The sequence below is a fragment of the Lytechinus variegatus genome, chromosome 9, assembly GCF_018143015.1.
Source record: "Lytechinus variegatus isolate NC3 chromosome 9, Lvar_3.0, whole genome shotgun sequence".
Taxonomy (NCBI): domain Eukaryota; kingdom Metazoa; phylum Echinodermata; class Echinoidea; order Temnopleuroida; family Toxopneustidae; genus Lytechinus; species Lytechinus variegatus.
Genome location: NC_054748.1, coordinates 8,988,066 through 9,009,511, shown reverse-complemented (window position 1 = coordinate 9,009,511; position 21,446 = coordinate 8,988,066). Strand labels below are relative to the sequence as shown.

The 21,446-nt window shown below is 38.2% G+C and overlaps 1 protein-coding gene across 1 annotated transcript in view; it reads right to left on the bottom strand.

Moving 5' to 3' along the window:
• The window catches only part of LOC121421518 (phosphatidylinositol 4-phosphate 3-kinase C2 domain-containing subunit beta-like), a 68,074-nt gene that overhangs the window by 30,813 nt on the left and 15,815 nt on the right, over positions 1–21,446 (bottom strand). Inside the window, exons 2-13 of the mRNA XM_041616262.1 lie at positions 13,074–15,184; positions 10,998–11,086; positions 9,490–9,647; positions 8,603–8,720; positions 6,946–7,057; positions 5,952–6,031; positions 5,442–5,508; positions 4,479–4,822; positions 3,073–3,195; positions 1,650–1,784; positions 992–1,100; positions 253–398 (exon numbers count right to left, since the gene is read on the bottom strand). Coding sequence (XP_041472196.1) covers positions 253–398; positions 992–1,100; positions 1,650–1,784; positions 3,073–3,195; positions 4,479–4,822; positions 5,442–5,508; positions 5,952–6,031; positions 6,946–7,057; positions 8,603–8,720; positions 9,490–9,647; positions 10,998–11,086; positions 13,074–14,753 — 3,161 coding nt within the window. The 5' untranslated portion in view covers positions 14,754–15,184. The remainder of the gene's footprint in view (positions 1–252; positions 399–991; positions 1,101–1,649; positions 1,785–3,072; positions 3,196–4,478; positions 4,823–5,441; positions 5,509–5,951; positions 6,032–6,945; positions 7,058–8,602; positions 8,721–9,489; positions 9,648–10,997; positions 11,087–13,073; positions 15,185–21,446) is intronic.

The following is a 21,446-nucleotide window of genomic DNA, read 5'->3' as shown; positions in this document are numbered from 1 at the left end:
AAGAGCAAAGGCCCTATTCATTCTGCTTGTTAATGTTGTAAGCTACTAAAAATCTTGAAGCTACTTGAAAATCATGATGATGGTGGTGGTGGTGATCATCATCATCATCATGATAAAGAATACAATAATGGTGATGACGAAAATGCGATGGTAAAGGTGATGATGATGATGATAGTTACAATGATGATGATGAGGTAGACAATGACGATAAAGACGATGATGAAGAAGATTAATGAATGAGGAGTAACTTACGGTGATAACGAGTCTTTCTTGAGGATACCATGAAGCCGATACTGCTCATGCTCTTCTAATGCTGTGAAACTGGTGGGACGATTGACCGCTTTCTTAGGCTCGATGGGAGGAAAGATCACAACATGCTTGAACGTCGGGAAGTCAACCTACATGTAGTAAGAAAATCGAGTGATAAAATATATCATACTTGGTGGGAAGTCAACTTACAGTGGTCGTCACAAGTTAGTGAACCCACCAGAAAATGAACATATTCAAAGTGTTCAAGTTCTGGCATGTTTTAGATATTTTATTGCTAAGTCAGTTGATAAAATAGTACATTCAATCAAGTTTGCTTCACTGGGCTCGCTGATTATTATCATAATTATTTGTTTGGCGTCACCTGTGCCTGGCAGGCGAAAAGCGAACTGAACCACTGTGACCCGCAGGTCTCTCCTCCGAATATACTTGATTGGGGGAATGCAGGTCGACCACTACACCAGGGTTTCCCCCTACTCTTATATGAATAGTGCAGTGGGTTCGTAACGAATATTTTAATGTTGTTGTCTACATGTACATTCAACACTCAGCATGAAGGAATGCATTTCATGGTGAGGTTCACTTTACTACTTTTGAGCTTAACTGTACAGCAGATCATTTGCTCACAAATCATTTCATTTTATTTAATCAAGTTGGGTGGGAAGTCAAACAGATCAAGATTGTTGGCAAAAAAAACAAAAAAAATGATATACTTTGTACGAACCTGGAGAATAGCACTGTTTGGACTGAGAAGGTTGGAAGCACAAGTTCCAATAGGGTTAGCACGACTCTCAGGCCATAAGCCAAGCAACTGACTTCCTGTCAGAAGAACACTGCACAGGAAAGAACAAATTACAGAATTGATGCATAAATATGACTCTAATGGTGATTCGCCATCAATATAACCTACATTTGTGTGATGGCTTTGCATCTCAGCAGTCTTATGAATATTCTTCATCATTACCACCTTCATTCTCCGTCCACTACCATTATAATCACCACAATCATTCTCGCCATTACCATCATCCTCACCATAATCCTCACCATCATCATCACTATCTCAATGATTATCATCATCATCACCCAAATAAACCACCATCATCATCACCATCATCAACATCATCATCACCATCATCATCATCACCATCATCATCATCAACATCATCATCACCATCATCATCATCAACATCATCATCATCATCAACATCATCATCATCCTAACATCATCATCGTCATTATCCTCATCATCTTCTCTCACACCATGTTCATTATCATCATCGTAACCTCATAATTATCATGCATCACTACCACCACCAATATCATCATTACCATCATTACCATCATCATCACTATCATCATCATGATCTTCATCATTGGGATACCTTCTAAAGTTGAACAGTGGAACAGCTACCCATCCCAGCACCGTTCTCTCTCCACTGTTCATATCCACTCCACATAACGTGAGACAGATTCTGGCTTCCCTTGGCAATCTGCTGATTGGTATCGGAAGCTCCACACTGTAAAAAATAGGAGACATAAATAGGAGAGTTAAAAGGGGCCTAAGCTTTCGATCCTAGCAGAATCTTCTTCGGAGGCAAAATGACAAACATATAAGGTGGAACAACCATAATGTAGACTACAGACATTCAACAGCAACACTGGAAACAAGGAGACAAAAGGGGCATTAGTGAGAAAAGATGACCAATCAGGTTAATGAAGGGGATGAAAGAAAAGAAGTGGAGAAGACACAAAGGGAAGTTGGTGCGAGTAAGGCCAAAGAAAGACCTCAAGTGGGGAGGAATTAAAGGGGAAGTTCACCCTGAAGAAAACTTTGTTGCAAAAATAGCAGAAAAAATAGTAAAAAATATTGGTGAAGGTTTGAGGAAAATCTGTTAAAGAGTAAGAAAGTTATTAGAGTTCAAAGTTTTGGATTTGTGACGTCATAAACGAGCAGTTGCGCCATGTGTTATGTAATATAAAATGCATGAATTTCAAATTTTGCATGGTTCCTGATGACTAAATTTTGTTTTCTATTCATGGTCGGGTGTGAAATGATTTGTCTATTGATAAGGTACAGTAAAAAACCATTTTCAATTTTCTGAGAAAATTATATTTCATTGATTTTTTACCATTCGCTATGTAGGAATGCTGCTCGCATATGACGTCACAAATCAAATAATTGAAATTCTAATAACTTTTTAATTATTTGATGAATTTTGCTCAAACCTTCGGCAATATTTTTCATTATTTTTTCTGCTATTTTACAATAAACTTTTTGTCAGGGTGAACTTCCCCTTTAAGATGTGAGGCAGGCAACATCAAACAGGATCTAGAACAAAACAGTGATAGAGGGTATGAGGAAGAGAAGAATAACAAGAGAATTAGTAAGAGGTGGGTCAAACAGGTAACAAAGAAAGGCATAAATAGATTAGATTCACATTGAATATACACCACCATCAAACTTGTTTGGCAGAGCACATCAAAATGTTGCCGATTGACTGTGAAGCACAAACAGCCAAGCTCCACACACCTCACTGCTGAAAGACATCCAAGAAAGAAATTTACATACATAGTAATGCACTTGACCCAGATGAGGCGAATGGGTACCCAGTAGGATTTATTCTTTGATGCTTTAGCACTGATATGGCGGCTCAGCCACAGCCGGGGTAATAATATGATGCCACATATCTGTTGAGTATATGCACATAGTAACTTCCCCAATTGTTAAGTGGACATATTATTATAATCTTTCTTATTATGTTATTTTCAGCCTGAAGTATGAACCTAGGAAGTATAAATACTTACTCTTCATGCCATGTGACTTTATCAAAGAATCCGTTTGAGATTCTGGACGGCCATGTCTCAACCTGGGTGTGGACCGGCTGACCGCCATAAAACACCTGGCAGGTTACTGCAAACATGTCATGACTGAATGGACAAAAAGGAAAGAGAAAGTTGAAAAAAGTGAGAATTAGTTTATTAGAGAGTTAGTAGCCTGACAGGTTACTGCAAACATGTCATGACCGATTGAACAAAAAAAAGGAAAGAAGAGAAAGTTGAAAAAAAGTGAGAGTTAGTTTATTCTCGTCAGGGTTCTGTTACATAGAGACCAACCCCAGTCTAACAAAGAGTTACGATTGATCCAATCAATCTCAAGTATATGGAAGTCTATCAATGTCATAATTTTTTTCTACAAGAAATTTGCACAATGTACTTTGTGAACAAAAAGAAGCACACTGAATTTTGAAGAAAACAATTAATGTACAATCATACATCACATCTAGAAAACATTTTGAATAAACATGCATTTTAGATGTTGACACTGCTGGCTTTCCATAGTGTGGTTGATCGGATCAATCGCAACTCTTTGTAAGACGGGTTCCTGTTATAATAAGAAATGCATAATATCTATGGCAAATTTACTTAGACACCGTTCTCACTACCTTCCTCAAACTAGTTTACTGGAAACTAGTTTAGTGGAAACTATTTTAACGTGTAATGAGAACAGTCAAAGCGATCTTGGAACAATCTTCCAAACTGGTTCATAAAACAACCTGGCGATGTAGTTTTCAAGATAGCTTTGCCTCGTTTAACTGGTTTTAGCGTAAAGTGAGGACACAACCGTTCTTCAGGATGCAATCTTCGCACCGCGGCGTGTGGAGAATGCCTACGCTGCATTTTCAAATTTTGCGCGAGGCTGAGAGCGTACCCATCGCTTCCTGTGATGGGGTTTTGGATACCACTTACGGGTGATCAAATGGGAATGCTAGCAAAGCGATCTTCTAAACTGGTTTTTAGGTTTGTTATGAGAATGGTGTCGACAAGCCAAATAAACTGAATGATTTGGGTAACTTTAGATGTTACTGCAAATAAGTTATTATAAAAGGTTACATGAAACCTCCCCCAGATATTTCATTGAAGCATGGGGGCCCAAATGAATTCATACAAAAAGAGAGACAAGGTTCAAAAAGTGAGAAATGTTTGGAGAGATGCATGAAATTGAAGTGAATATAAAGGAAAATTTGTCCAGGTCAAATCAAATGCTTTTGGGAAAACAGAAATCTGTTTGCCAGAATTAAAAGAAGGAATGTCATACAAATTCACACACCAACACACATCTTTTTGTGCAGGATTTATTTGGCCTAACCAGTACCACTACTCATCAATTCGTTAAAACACTATCATGAATCTTAAAAGATTTTAGTTCTTACGCATTTTTCCACTGCAGAGGAAGCCTATGTGCCGAAGCAATCTTGACCCTTAAGCACTGTCCAAGGGTGGTGATGTCTTCCAGACCGGCCTCGATCGTCCCCCTCTTGGATGCCACACCCGGTGAAAGCTCCGGTCCAAGATCGGTATCGAAGGCCTGGCAGTAGATATCAACAAGCTGAAGGACGGCATCGGTCAGTCGCTCCAGGGCTAGGAGAGGTGAGTGACCGGTCTGAAGGATCTTGACTGCCATGGTCACACTGTTGGATTCTACGGAGGCCAGAGTGGCGCAAATGGCTTTGACCGTTTGGACGAGAGGACCCACGTAGGGTTGATGGACCTTAGCCTGAAACAAGAACATTGAATTATCACTGCTTTATTCTACCAGGGTTGCAAGTGCAGTTGGCTCAAGTGAACCCCACCACAAAATGCAATCCTTCATGCCAAGAGTTGAATGTAGACAACACTACAATGTTTGGCGAGCCCAGAGAAATGAACTTCATTGAATGCAATATTCTATCCCCCGACTTCACAGCTGAATATTAAACACATGGCAGAACTTTTCCGGAGGGGTTCACTATCTTTTGAGCAACACTGTACAATGTAAGTTAAGTTATAATCACAAGATTCAATTTGAAAATAATGTCTCAAAGTGGATAATTAAAACATCTGCTCCTGCACCAACTGCTGCTCTGATAAAACCTCGGGCAGTCATTTTCAGATTGAACAAAATCATGGTGCCCCATGTCTATGCACCCATTTACTTTGCATGCGATTCAGGAATTTTGATTTTGAGTCAGATTTTTAAGGAATATCTTTCTATGTATTGCGTGTTTATGTTCATTGTGTATCTTCTTTTACTAGAATCGCGCAGATACGCGTATGCGCGGACAAGGGGGACTGCGCAGACTTGGGGAACTTGCCCTACTTTTAGTTATTTTTAAGAGTTAAATCTGTAAACATACCTCAACTGCTTTCTTGAGTTTCTCAGACTCTGTTGTGAAGGCATCCATTAAGACATTGATTCCCATCCTGAAAAAACAAAACATTATTATAATTCCAAATGACATAGAATTAAACAAAAAATAACATCAGTATTTGAATTTGGAATCAAATGAACATACATGTACACAGTAACACTTGAATTTATCTTCATACAAGAGCCTTGAACTATACATGTATGTATCAGAGTATATGTACCTAATTTCTCAACTTTCTGGACAAGGAAAATATGTTTATAAATGTTTTTATTTCAAAACAAACGGGGCAACCTTTCTCATATTCTCATTTGATATTATTAAGAAAATAAATTATTTTTTGAGACGAGCTTATTTTATAATTTTTACTTTTGAATACCAAATTTACCATCTTGGCCATTCACAGAGACCCTTCCCTGGCGATTTATTGCTAGTTTCTGTCTGGCAGGTCGCATATACACATGTAATATGGAATATTAAAGATGTGATGATACTCACTTTGAAACTGATGTAGTGACTGGTCTATCAAAGAGATTGGAGAATGTACTCATTCCTACATCACCTTCATCATCAGCACTCTGTGGAATAAAATCATAACGTATAGGCCCAAATTCACACAGTTGGTTTTGAAAACCCATGGTTGAGTCCATGTTTTATGCAGATTTCCTGTGTAAATTATACTTATTTTGACCGCGTATATCAAATATGTCCAGTGCTGACGCCTGTTGCCGTGGTTATCCACGCTATTTTATTTATGAGTCCACTGTTTTTATTCATGAGTCCACTCTTCAAACAGTGGACTAATGAATAAAATACCGTATCTAACCGTAGTAACAGGAGTCAATTTGACGCAATGTGACGAGAGCGCGCATCAGCATTGGAATTTTTTATACACGCGCTCCATACACAGTAAATTAAGCATAATTTATACAGGAAATCTGCATAAACCATGGATTCAACCTTGGGTTTTCAAAACTACCTTTCTGAATTCAGGCCATAGATCTCATTTTGAAGCAGCGTTTTATATAAAAAGCCAAGAGACATAATATTGTTGGAGAAGCAAGAGATACAAGACTTTGCTGCCAAGGACGACGAAAGAAAGATATTGGCATAGTTGCAAATAAGTTACCATTATGCTAACTTGACGCATGCCATCGATTGGTAACTAGCATGGAATCCTTGATTCCGATTGGCTGTTGATCATCGGTACCCTGGTATTACAATTAGATGGCAAAGTTACCATATGAATAACTTCTATGCTATGGGGCCCTGGCCTATCACATTCTTTTAACTTTTTGAAGAAATATACCATTGTCCAACTTGCACAGACAATATCTTGATAATACAATATTTAAAGGTAAAGTCCACCCTGGATGTCCTTGCTATCTTTCCTCGGCTTCGCTTCAGAAACATAGCAACACCCAGCTCGCTTCAAAAGTGATAGTTTGCCCATCGGCTTCACCGACGATGATTATTTGCTAAATGCACTTACCGTTCTTGCCAAAGACAGATCCATTTTCTCCCGTCTAACGAGTGTAAGGCGGACATCTTGGTCAAACTTGTAGCATTCTTGCACATATTCATAATTTGCTAGGCTGGTCTCACTGTGAATTAAATTAATACAATGTAATTCAATTCAAACTAATTCAATCTAAATATAATTCAACAATTCAATTCATTTCCAATGCAATTGATATGAATTCAATATCATTCAATCAATTCAATGCAATCAATTTCATTCCCAATCATTTTAATTCAATTCATTTCAATTAATTTCATTTCTTTTTAATATTCAATATTCAGTTGAATTCAATGCAAAACAATAAATCATAATGCCAATATTTTCTATGGTGGACACAAAACTTACACAATTTTTTTACACCAATATTCAAAGCAACTTCTGTACTGTATCACTGTCAAACCTTTAAATACATCCATAATTGTGCTCCATTCTATCTTAATGACCAAGTTCACTCTGTACCAGAGTGAAAGGCGTGAACTACGATCGGGTAACGATACCACTCTGTTGGCAACACCAAAACTACTACCTCCTCAGGGGACCGATTGCTCGCTGCTGCTGCGCCACGCCTCTGGAACCAGCTCCCCGCTGCATCCGTGAATCGTCATCTCTGGGAGCATTTCAGCGGTCATTAAAGACATTTCTTTTCAATAGTTGATTTACTTGTTATGCCTGTATGTTTTTTTTTCTTTTTCTCTCTTTCACAATTTTGATTTTGCTCATTTTGTAAAGCGCTGTAATACAATCATTGTGAAGAGCACTATATAAAAACTTATATTGTATTGTATATTGTGTTGTAATATTTTCAATGAAATTACAGGCTTATTCATTCTCTGTATTATTGATGGTTTTCTCAAAATGTATGTTTTGAAGACTAGTTATTTATAAAACACAGTCAATGACAGACTGCACAAAGTGTTGGGTGGTTCCCTCCCCCTTTAACCCTCAAAGGCCAGGGGGGGATCTCCGCCCCCCCTCTCTACATTTTTCACAATAAATCCGCCGCGTGAAATTTTTGAACCACGCCGCTCGCTGACTTTTTACTTTCAAATCTCGTACAACTTTTAAGACCAAATTTGCGATACACGGTTACCAAATTATGCAACATTAGTTAGTGTGTGTCAGAGCCCAAAACTGCTCAAAAACGTGAATTCATGTACAAATCTAATGCAATTTTTTTTTAATTATGGATAGCCAATTGTGACATGCAAGTACATGCATATCACCAACAGAATCAACAAATCAGCTCATTTGACTCTCAAATCATTCTGAACTGTCTAGGAAGAATGAATATAAAGATAGTTGTCTTCACAACTTAAAGACTTAGGGAAGAGCAGTGAACATATGAAGAATACAGTACAAAGAAAACATGTTTGGCTTCTAATAATTTAGCACAGATTTTATAGACTATTGCCTATTAAATAAACCAGTTTTCAGAATACAGGCCCATGTCTTTCATACCTCAGTCACATTTACTCTACGGCGGCGGCTGTACATTTTTTTGTACCAGCTACATGTATACATAGGTGGTTTGAATAAAAATGAATAAAATGGCTGTTTTCAACTCGCCATACGGCCGGCGTAAAGCAAATGTGACCGAGGTACTAATAACTGATAAATGATCACTTACTTGTACATATATTCAGAATGCCCGGGTACTTTGAGAACAAAGGAATCACTTGATATATCAATATCGCCCTCTACGTAGCAAAGTGCTTGACTGATCACATGTTGAATTGATGTGTTTACTGAAAGAGAGAGTGCACAAGAAGAAAATAAAGTAGAATGAATATCACATTCCACAGTTATCTCTTTGAAAGTCGACTTTGAAAATCTAGAAATAAACCCTTTTAGCAATATCAAATTTACATTTGTATACTTATCATTCTTCGGTCACAAGATTGATTGAATTCATTTTGAACAAGATGTCCCTGTGGGCTCCTCATAGTGGTTCTGACTCTCTTTTTGTTGGTTAATAAAGTCTGCTGATGAAGTGGTACTGTAATTAATGCTAAAGCCAGGGCAATATATACATACATGTATAATCTTGTCTTTCTGTTAATGCCCACAATCATTATATTGATTATTATGGCATATGAACGTCAAGATTGACTTGACCTGAATTTTGTCGGGACCGGCAGGTGCAATACACCGGGTGAACACCCTACTCTTTGACGAATAGTGTATTGGTTTTAACGTGCATAGGTTGTGACTCTCCTATACACGGGACCAACATTTGCGTCCTTTCCGATGGACGGAGTGTTTTCCAACTGCATTCACACCTGCCCTGAATACAGTGGTGAGGCACGCTAACACACACTGCTATAGCATCAGATTTTTTGTTAGACGCGTTTCGGCATGAGCGGGACTCGAACCCCTCACGTTGAGATCTACGATCTTATCCAAAACATGCGCTCTAAGCGACTGAGCTACGTTGCCTCCCTAATATTCTTTGCATCCACTGGCAAAAATGCAATATAAATCCAACTATCATTATCACCATTATTAGAGACTCACCATCACACGTGAAAGTAATTGGTCCGCTATCATTTGGTCTGAGAAGTACAACCTTCACACTCATTTCCATGTCCTCTTGCATTCTCTTAGAGAAGATGAGAGAACTCACAAAGCCTCGATTTGTCAGGGTGTCGATACTGGGATAATTCTTACGTAACCTAATGACAAAATAAACAATAACTATTATAACTAGATATTAGTATGTGATTTGTCTCCAACAATACCACAAGCGTAAAACTGCTGTGTGAAGTTGAGCTCAGCTGCTGTGAAAAAAAATCACAAGCAGACCAGGCAGCATTCAAGCCCACGACTGTCCTCTGGATTACTACTACTAGACCAGTATCTTATTTCTTGTCTCATCACCCAATAAATTGATTATTCCATTTGAACAATAATGATATTTCACTTATCACTTCCACCTACATGTACATAGCCATTTTATGTTATCAGTTATGTTGAATACACACAAAATAAGAGTACATTGCGCATTATAATAAGATTTTAGTTCCATTTTGTCCTATATTTTCATCACATGCAGTGATAAAGTAGTGAATTCCTTTGTGACATCACAGTTACATTCTTCGAGGAAAAGCTATATGAACATATACATGTACATGTAGATGCACGTGCATGCAGTCAAAATATGCACTACCGTCATTTTTTTTTAAGGAAAATTTGATTTTAGACCAAAACTTTCTATTGTACCAAATATAAACAAACTATATTGACACTTTTTCAGGAAGAAACAATTTATCAAGAGTGATTTATTTGTCCATAATGGACACAATACACAATGTTAAAATTATATATTTTCAAGAAAGATTTCAGAAAGGTGCTGTAACCGAGTCTAACACAATTTCTAAACAAACACTAAGCAAATATGAAAGTTCATAATGGTATGACAGCTGTGCAATAACTGTATTATTTATCTTTTTATCTCTTTTTATCTCTACATGTATCTTTAACTGCACATACAAATACATGTACATGTAGATGCCTATTAATAATCTACAGTATGTATACTCGTGTATGTTTACATTGATCTCAATAATTTTCTTTTTAAATGTCATACTGGCACTGTCTAACATGTTCAATTCAGGGCCCCTTTCCATAAAGACCTGGGGGGTGTTTCACAAAGATTTAAGTATGACTTAAGTCGCACTTAAATGCCGACGCGTACATGATACATGTATGCAACGCGCGATCTTATTGATAGATACGCAGTAGTGCGCGTCCTCTTGACACGATCTGACCAATGCGGTCAATCCTTTCATACCGTACGCAACTCGGTATTTAAGTGCGACTCTAAGTCATACTTAAATCTTTGTGAAACACCGCCCTGAACACCAAATACACGATTCATATAACAAGTTTACCATCAGCCAATCAGATTGAAAGATTTCAGTAGCTTTTAACTTATAACAAGTTTTATGAATCAGGGTCCCTGGTCTGTGACTTCCAATTAGGTTCTTGCAATAAATCTTGATTGATTGAATTTGGATACCGACCTGCTGACTGTCTGAGCGAATGTTTCACCCTCTTCATCGCGTTGAGAGGCCAGATCAAATAATCCATCTCCGAAGAATACCTTCTCTGGCTGTAAATGAAATAGTTGCAATAACAATAAATACAATCAAACACGGTCCCATCTTTAATACAAAGGGTTGCGATTGATCCCATCAACCTCAACTCTATGGAAATCCATCATTGTCACAATTTTTCCTGCAGGAAATTTGCGCAATGTCCTTTGCAAAGAAAGAGGAAAACACACTGAACTGTCAAGTCAATGTATGAATATACAGCATAACTAGAAAACATGTTGAACTAACAAGCATACATGTAATAGAGGTTGGCAATGCTGGCCTTCCATATTTATAGTTGATCGAATCAATGACAACCCTTTGTAAGACAGGGTCCTGGGCCCTGTCTTGCAAAGTGTTTCAGGTACGATTGATCCAATCAATCGTAACTCTATGGAAATCGATCAGTGTCGTACATGTACTTTTTCCTGCAGGAAATTTGCACAATGTCCTTTGTAAACAAAGAGAAAGCACACTGAATTGTCAAAAGAACAATGAATGCACATGTAAGAGCATATCTAGAAAACATGTGTTGAACTAAAAAACAAGCATAATAGATGTTGGCGATGCTGGCTTTCCATATTTATACAATGTAGTTGATTGGATCAATCACAACCCTTTGTAAGACAGGGGGTCCGTTGCAGAAAGAGTTGCATTTAAACGCAAGTCAACAAATCAATCGCAAGTCCCAAATGCGCGCTGTTGATTGGTTGAGTATCAAGTTGCGCATGGTTTTTAGAGTTGCGATTGATTGCAACTCTTTCTGCAATGGGCCAAGGGTCTTACAAAGAGTTTCAGTTACAATTGATCCAACTATATTGAATATGCATTTTAGATGTTGACGATGCTGGCTTTCCATACTTGTGGTTGATCAGATACGACTACTAAAGACAGGGCATACAGTACATGTAGGTGTGCATGCAAAAATACCATTAAACCAAATTTAGACAGCTAGAACACTGTATATGAAATAATTATTGAATATAATTTTACAATACCATATTCAAGCTAAAATACATGTAGCCAGTCCTCATCTTTATATTGATATCTAACTTTAATGCATGTATACCACTGATATCATATGGAGCATTGTGGCCCAGTGAATATGTCTTCTGAATTTGAAACAGAGGGCTGTTGGTTCGGATCCCAGCTATGGCGTAATCTCCTTCAGCAAGAAATTTATCCACATTGTGCTGCACTCAACCCAGGTGAGATGAATGGCTACCCGGCAGGAATTTATTCCTTGAAATGCCACCGCACTGTAAAAAGGCTGCTGGGCTAAAGCCAGGGTAATAATATCCAAGTCCTTTGGAAGTGCATAGGGACGTTATATACATGTATAATGTGTTATGTGCAATACAAGAACTGATTATATTTCTTTCCTAGTTTTGGTAAAATGGGTGAAATGAAAGGAAACTGAATGGTCATTGAGGGAGCTGCAACCTTTTTGAAAGTGCTTTTTGAATAATCAGCTGAGGCATTACTGAAATCTTCATCTCAAACATACTTATATTAAAAAATAAGGAATTCATACCTGATGACTTCAAAATCAATTTTAGTCGAGTCGTGAGTGGTGTAAGAGTGTAATGATGATGATGGTGATGATGATGACGACGATGACGATGATGATAATAATACTGATGATGGTGTTGGTGGTGATGATGATGATAATGATGATAATGGTGATGATAATGATGATAATGGTGATGATGATGATGGTTATGATGATGATGATCATGATGATGATGATGATGATGATGCTACTGATACTAATGATGGTGATGATGATGGTGATGGTGATAAAGATGATGATGATGATGATAAAGATGATAATGGTGGTGATGATGATGATGATGATGATAATGATGATGATAATAATGATGATGATGATGATGATGATGATTATAATGATGACAACAATAATGATGACAACAATGATGAACATATTACCTGTACCTGTATAGGAACCATCATCAGACGTGTGTCAAGTCAATAGATCCTTACCTTAGATTTCTTTGCTGATGCAGTAGTGACTGCTGATTTAGGTATCCACGGCTCAGGTTCAGCCACCTCAACAGCTGCACCTTTAGCTCCATACAAGCTTCTTGGTCTCTTCCCTGCCTGCTCTGATTCCTCAACTTCGATAGACGCCGGTCTCTGTCCATCCTCAGATGGTTTAGTCCTGCGGGGTCTTACTTCCAGATCTTCAGACCTTGACTCAGAGCTGCCCAGGGCTCCCGTTGAAGTCCCTGCCTGTTGACTTTGGGGTTCACTAGGAACTGATGTCGTGGCTGCTTCTGGAGCTGGCTCAGGAGTTTGTGGCTGCAGAGGATCAAAGTAGCTAAAATCAAAGAAGTCGGCTCTGTCGGCAAGACTGGAACGGAAGAGCATCAGGTCACTGGAGTCTGTAGATTCACTGGGAGTTGTAGCAGGCGGAAATGAAAGTAGTTCTCCTTGTTGGGGTATGGTTTGTGAACTTGGCTGTGAGGCAAAGCCAAAGCTAGAGATGTTTTGTGAGAAGGATGTACTTGCTTCCATTGTCCCAAAGCTTGGATTGCTATGGATGCGACGTATGCTGGAAGAGGTCGTCGCCTCGAGGTGGGAGCCCACATGGCTTTGCGGATTCTTGCGAGCTTTTGGAGGGAGAGGAGGAGGCTGTTCTGATAATCCTGATGCAGAACTGCTCTTATGGATGGATGTAATTTGCTCAAATGAGGGAGCAAGGTTTATTAAGCTTACATCGTCTGCTGTTGATTTGTTTGAAGTTGTTGAGTCTTTCTCAATATTAATGGTTGGTTTTGAACCTCCTATCTCCACTCCAAGAGACGACAAAAGGTCAGAAAACGTCTCCTGATTGACGGTGTTGCCTTCAGCTGGAGTTGTCGACGCCGACTTTGATGTCAAGCGGTGTCTAGTTTCTGGACTTGAAGGTGAAGATCGACTCATGTGCTTCTGAGGATGTGAAATGCCAAGCACAGGGCCAAATTTATCTGCACTGCTACTCGGTGCTGCAAAGCTGCCCCTCGTTTGATGAAATCTTGACAGGGATGAAGCCTGACTGTTCAAGGGTAAATATGAAGGTGCAAAGGGATTCTTAGAAACTGTTTCCATGTTAGGTGATATCATGCTAACATTTGTGGGTTGTCTCATAGACTGGCTAGACCTAGTCAATCCCTGTCCCATACCAAAACTGTGAGGATTCTTCAAAGGCATTCCACTCTGGACAGGACTTGGCAATGGCCCTGGACCAGGTGGTCTTGTTGTAGCACTTGCAGCACCTCCTGCTGGAGGCCCACTATAGTTCTTCATTACATGATCAAATCCAAATGACATGAGGTCCAACTCTGCAGCACTGCTTGTGCTCGAAGAGCCTCCTGAGGAATCACCTCCCTTTGGTGCAGATGATGACAAAGTACATGTAGTCTGCTGTTGGACTGATGAAGTTTTCACACCCCTTGGCAATGCAGACGAGCAAGATTTGGTAACTGCTACAGGTTTCCTGTCACTCACAGACTTCTTTGGCAAAGAAGGGATGCCAAGGCGTTTCCTTCTGAGCTCATCCAAGCGTTCCGTCTCCAAACTGAGAGCCATTGCCCTCTGAATATCAGCTTCAAGCTGATCGTCTTGACTGCTGCTACCGACCCCTTGACCTCCATGGCGCATTCCATCACTAGTGGTACTCATCCTGACCAGTGCCTTATCACTTCTCCTCCACACAAGACTGTATCAAAGGCATCAGAAGAGATCCAGAGTGTACATGTAGCACTCCACTAAACAACGTTCAAGAACTCCAGACTGTTGGTTTCTAGAATTTCATATAATTTATAAAGATGTAACCAACATTAGGATACAGCATTCGTAATTCTACTTCAAGAACTCTGTCCTCTTGAGTTTCCCGATCAATTCATCTGTTCAAGTCAATTCATATTCAGTAAAATTGTAAAATCAATCACACCAGATGCGTTCCTTGAAACCAGGACTTGATTTAGCACTGCTTGATAGCTACTTCTCCATGTTGAATGAGCATGTAATCAAAGTTCTTAATTGATACTTTATGAGTCTCTCAGCTCACATACTCGTAGCTGTCAAGGGTTTGACCCACAACCAAAGAGGATCTGCAAGAACAAAGAAAGAAAATACATAAGAGAGAATAAATCACCAATTGAGGGAAATATGAAACTTGAACTGAAAGCAATTAGTACCGGAAACAATGAATAGGAAATGGTCGTGATAAATGTCTATCATGATCTACATGTACAATCTTGATTATGTAGGGTTTATCATTGGGTGTACAATGCAGCGAGCATTCCAGTGAGTGAGTGAGGAAGAAATATCTTTATCAATAACTGACCTGTTTTTAACCTTTACAATGTACATGTACCAGCCACTATCTCTCTTCATTATTACCCTTTTTTTTTACAAAAACAAGAATGTTTGCTTGATTGTGGAGAAATGTTTCATTCAACAAGCTTTGAATAATCTGGAACGAACAGTACATTAATGAGAGCAGTGATCTATGTAATCATAGTGAATTTTCATCACCAATAAAGCATGTCGTGTATTAAAAGGGTTTGTTTGGCGTGGATCGACATGTACATGTACATGTACATTTAGACAAATGAAGATATATTTTAAAAATATGAGGATCATGCAATTCCCATACTTAAAGTGATTGGTTAACATTGGTTTGACTTTTAAAAAATCTGAGCTAGAAGGTCACACTTGTCACCTGTGTCTGTGATATGTTCCAAAAATGAAGCCCAGAAAAAATTGTGTTCGAAAATGATTATTTAGTGCTTCAAAAATTGAAATATAAAGTGACCAGAAACACCATCTTAATTTCATCCCATACACTTATGTGTACTATTTAGGTGTCTATAAGACGCCTATTTACAAAATCGAGGTTTGCCTTGTAGTTTTAGCTTTTCATTCTCAATAATGGTTGTTTTCAGGGTTTATTAGTTCTAATACATGCACTTGTACACATGTTTCATCTTGGTTTGAGAATTTTTTAAATCGGCTGCTCACAAAGTTAAACAATACCTTTAAATAAAATGAACAAAGGTGTAGAAGCTGGGGTCATACTAGACCAAATAAGGCAAAGCCGACGACCGAACGACCCGTAACAACAAAACATTCCTGTACTTGTTTAGGGGTTCATTTCAGGGAATATTTGCCAAGAGTATCGTTTTGTTTCCGATACTTGTTAAGGGCAGGGTTTCACACGCCAATACTTGTTAAGGGGTGCATTTTCAGAATATGGAAATTACGTGTTTAGGGTGCTTTTCGAGACCCCATGGTCGCGCATGGTATCCACTTGTGAATGGAAGTGGCCCCCCCTCCCCCCCCGGATCATGCAATTCCCATACTTAAATGAAATGAACAAAGGTTCACAACATGTAAAGTACACAAAACACATCCTGAATTCCTTCCTGTTCAAAAGAATGTTGAGCAAACTGTGGGGTAACCTTTACAAAACCTCAAATATGTGGGATTGTTTTCAGTGTTTGCACAACAAATTGTAATGTCAAAATGGACATTAGGATTATGTGTACAAATAGTCAAATACACTACTAATACTATTAGTCATTACAAAAGCTACGTAAGGATACACGTTTGTGACTTGCATGGTTTAAAGAGAAATTCCAGTAGTTGCAGTAAACATTGATTTCATGAGAGTCTGTAAAACAAGGCTTGTCAGTATATCATCGAGGATCTAGATCTGGTACAGTTACATTAACTGAACTTTGTGAAATCTTGAAATCTACGCCGAAAAATGTTCACACCGAAGATCCCCAACACGGATAAGCGCATGTGGGACAATGTATAATTATTGCTTAGAGCGTCGGGCCCGACGCCCTACCCAATTCCTGTGCTTATTTGCTGATTTCTCAGCGATTACACAATTTCTTCCAGAATTCTTTGGCACATGCGTTTTATTTATACAAACAGACACTTCAGTGGTCATTTCATTGGATTCTGTACGAACTCATTTTGATATCGTTACCAAAACTAGCATTTACCTTTAAATATGGAACAATACACTGCGTGGTTAAAAGCATGATCGCACTTTGCCCACAAAAGAAACAATATTCTGTTTAAATCTCCTCACTGTATACCAACAAGCTCTATGTCAATTTTCATTTGGTATTTACATGTACTCTATTATTATGTACATTATTTTCAACCTTGGACTCTGACAAATATGCAAATAAATATTTATAAACAAAATTATTTTATTGTACATGTACACTGTAAATGCATGTACATTTACATGTACAAATGGGGGTAATACCAGTATAATCTCAAAATAAAATTAATGTCAGAAGAGCACAATTTGGGGGATGACTTGCAATGTAGTTGTAATGTGAAAATAGCTCATTGAGCTTGGAGGTGCATGTACATGTATAATGTAGCATTTACATTTCATGTTACAGTGGGAATTTATTGCTTTTCATGTACTGTACTATTTTAAGAAAAAAAAATATGTATTGTTTTTTATACAACAAATCTAGATCCTTGGCAGCTGATGCATACGCATCACATGACATTCAGTGGAATGAGCTATATAGCATGCCAAAACATTGACATCCATGCAATAGTCGACTATTGCATGCTCCAGCTGAAGAGAGCCAGCTGTGTAATAGTCAACTATTGCAGGCTCGAGCGAGAGAGCAGGCAGTTCAAACTCAATAAGTGCTCATACCATGGCCTGCACCTCCACATTAACTGCATGTGCGTAGCTAGGCCTACCCAAATAAATCATTGCGCTTCATACATAAATAAAAAGGGATAAATAAAGGGATCAACATTTCCCAAACCGTTTTGATTTCTCCCAAATCTCTTTTAATAACCAAAACTTTCGTCCACCTTTAAATTGTGAATTCCACCATCAACGCCCAAATCATCAGACAACCCCCGCCCTCCTTTCCATACATGTGGGTCAGGAAAGTTAATACAGAGTCTGTCTGTGCACAAACATACATGTTTCATTTGTTCAAGTCTAGTGAAGTTGTTCAGGGAAGCATTTCATGAAACAAGTGGTTGGTGATTTCCCCTGACTATTTTTGCTCTGAGCCAATCAGATGCAAGGCTTCACAGTAGCTTATAACATCTCTCAGTCACGATTTGTTTCTTGAAATGCTCCCCTGGAAGGAAGTAAGGTATTAATCTTCTAAATAAGGAAATTAGCTTGGTTGAGTTGAAAGGAACTCGTCTACAAGCCAACAACTCTCTCCCAACCTTTTAGCAATAACAGTCGCTTTTCCTACCGTCTTACTGTAAATGAACCATTATTTCCTCCTTAAAGGCATTTGTTAAACATTACTTTTAATGTAAAAGTTTGGGGTTTCAGGTCCCATTTGTGTCTGAATGTCTGTGATATAATGAAACCCCGATTATAAAACGCACCTTAAATTATAATTCAGTGCTTTAAAGAATTAAAAATGTAGGCGTACGTCAATCATCTAGCTAAAATTGTCTGCAGTAATTATAGACTGTTTTTATTTTCTGTAACTACACACTATCTAAAACAGTATTAAATGTTATCCAGCTTAAACTTAAGTTTTAATGCCTTTCACCGTTTCGCAACAATGTAGTCGCTAAAAACATGAACCATTTTTTCCTTCTTTAAACACTGCAGTTTAAATCTCTACAATGGAGAATGTTAAAGGGGTACTCCAGGCTGAAAATAATTGTATCTAAATAAATACATGTAGAGTAAAATTCCTCAAGCAAAACGATGAAAATTTCATAAAAATCTGATGGCAAATAATTGATTTTTTTTAACAGTTTATGCATGTTGTCATGAATATTCATTCGGTGAGCTGATGTCACTTCCCCCTTCCCTTTTATTCTGTACATGAATATAATTATTGTTTTATGTTTTCATACATGTATTCATGTAGGTGTAACTTGTACATGTACGTCTCCCTTACCAGTTGCGGCAATGAATATCTAATGCATTAATTATCATTTGTCAATCCATTTGTTTTTTAGATCTTTGAGGACAAAATTTTAATAAACATCATTTCATGTAACAAAATACTATTGTGGGGATATGACATCATCAGTTTGCTCATTGAATATTCATGAACACACACGTTTTCATCAAACTCTTTATAATGTCTCTCCCAGACAGTTTGAAAACCCAGACTTCAGCGACCACCTTCAAGGGCAACCTGAAAACTTACCTGTATGAAAGTGTTTTTTGATAGACATTGACTTATTGTTCAGACATGTATTACATGTATATGTAAATAGTTTTTGTTGTTCTGCTCTGAAGCGCCTTGAGCATCTAATCAAGATGGAAAGTGCGCTATATAAATCTTATGTACATGTATTATTATTATTATTATAACTCTATGTAATCCTTGTCTAATTTTGATCAAATTTTCAGTGTACATGATATTTCATTATCTGTTCAAGTCATATGTGGAGCGTTGTGGCCCAGTGGATAAGTCTTCTGACTTTGAAACAGAGGGTCGTGGGTTCGAATCCCAGCCATGGCGTAATTTCCTTCAGCAAGAAATTTATCCACTGTGCTGCACTCGACCCAGGTGAGGTGAATGGGTACCCGGCAGGATTAATTCCTTGAATGCATGAGCGCTGAGAGGCAGCTCGAGCTAAAGCCGGGGTAATAATAATAACAATGCGCCTCGGAATAGAAAATTTCTAGATAGATGGCGCTATATAAATGCCTATTATTATTATCATTATTAGCCTGGATTACCCATTCAAAAAAAATCCTTTCAAATCAACAATAGTTGACTTTTATGACACTACATATAGAAATATTCACCCTTGAGTGCCATTTCCCAGAATTGTTACTTTTTTGTGTTTTGTTTTGATTTTCAATGTACATGTACCTGTAATGAACACCAGTCAAGGTAAAATTGTACAAAGTGAAATCAAAAGTGAAATGCTGGTAGAATCCCCCTGAAATTTAATCCTCAATTAAACCATCCCTGGGGGGTGTTTCATAAAGCTGGTCGTAAGTTAAGAGCGACTTTAAGAACGACTGGTGATCCTTTCTTGTGGTAATTGGTATATTTATTGGCGATGGTTTAACGCGTAAGAAAGGTTCACCAGTCGTTCTTAAAGTCGCTCTTATCTTACGAACAGCTTTATGAAACGGCCCCCAGGTAAAAATATACACCCTGTTAAAAAATACACTAGGCTCTGTCGACAGAGCTGTTGAGTCCAAGGGAGCGTTTCATCACCATTTTTTGTCTCACAACTTTCCTCAATTCTGATTAGCTGAGAAGCACTGTACTGTTGATATGGTAACTGTCAGATAACACAGGACTTGTCAGATAAAATGTCTGACAAGTAATTTCATAAAATTCTGTCAGCTCCCTTGTATTACATGAGGATCAAACCTTATGAAAAGGGCATCGATCCAGGGCATCAAAAAGACAATTAGATTAACTACACACATGGGACTACCCCAAACATGTATAATTATCTTCTACACTACTGTATGTACGATCAGTTCTACTGCATATACATGTAGGAAGTCCCATGTAAAGTTCATATCCTTTTTGGTATACATGTAATGTGGTAACAACACAACTACGAGGTTTATGCACACCATTTACTGATACTTCTTTACTTTCCTAATGTAATTGTAAACTGTTTCTCAACTTGTACAAGTGAGGGCAGCAAGTGAAAAAAAAATTGTTTGCAAAAGGGTCACTTTGTACCGGGTAATTAAAAATGTATCACACAAACAATGCAGTTTGTATACCATATTAATACCTTGTCTCCCAAATCATCCCAAAACTCTATTTTACATGTAACTTGGGCCATGATGATCTCTAATAAACTCTGTGCTAAAATTATGGGAAGTCCAAAATGTTTAAATTCAGACATGCCAAGTTCAAAGACCAGCTATGCATGAGATTTTCTGTGAATCTGAGTGAGACCACAGACATTGTGTACAATGTATATGGGGATAGGCTGTGAAAGTTGTGTGAGACAGAGATTTGAGGGAATGAACGAGAGTCCAAAATGCTTGAGTCTCACGCATAATGCGTGAGACTTGGTAGCTCTGTAAATTTTGTTAAACAACATTGTATATTTTTTTATCACTGCGAAATTGTAGAGCAGGAGTAGGAGAGACGACTCAACATTTTGGGCAGGTTGACTGTCCATCTTCTTTCTCCTGTTCTACAACTCCACTCACCGACTCAATCCAGCCTTCCATCAACTGCTCATGCACCTGTCATCTCTCCAACTACTCCAGCTTCTCAACTCTTCTCGTTTCAAGTCCTCTTTATGGAGCGTTAGAGTCCTCCTTATGTGGAGCGTTGTGGCCCAGTGGATTACATGTAGTCTCCGGACTCTGAAACAGAAGGTCATGTGTTCGAATCCCAG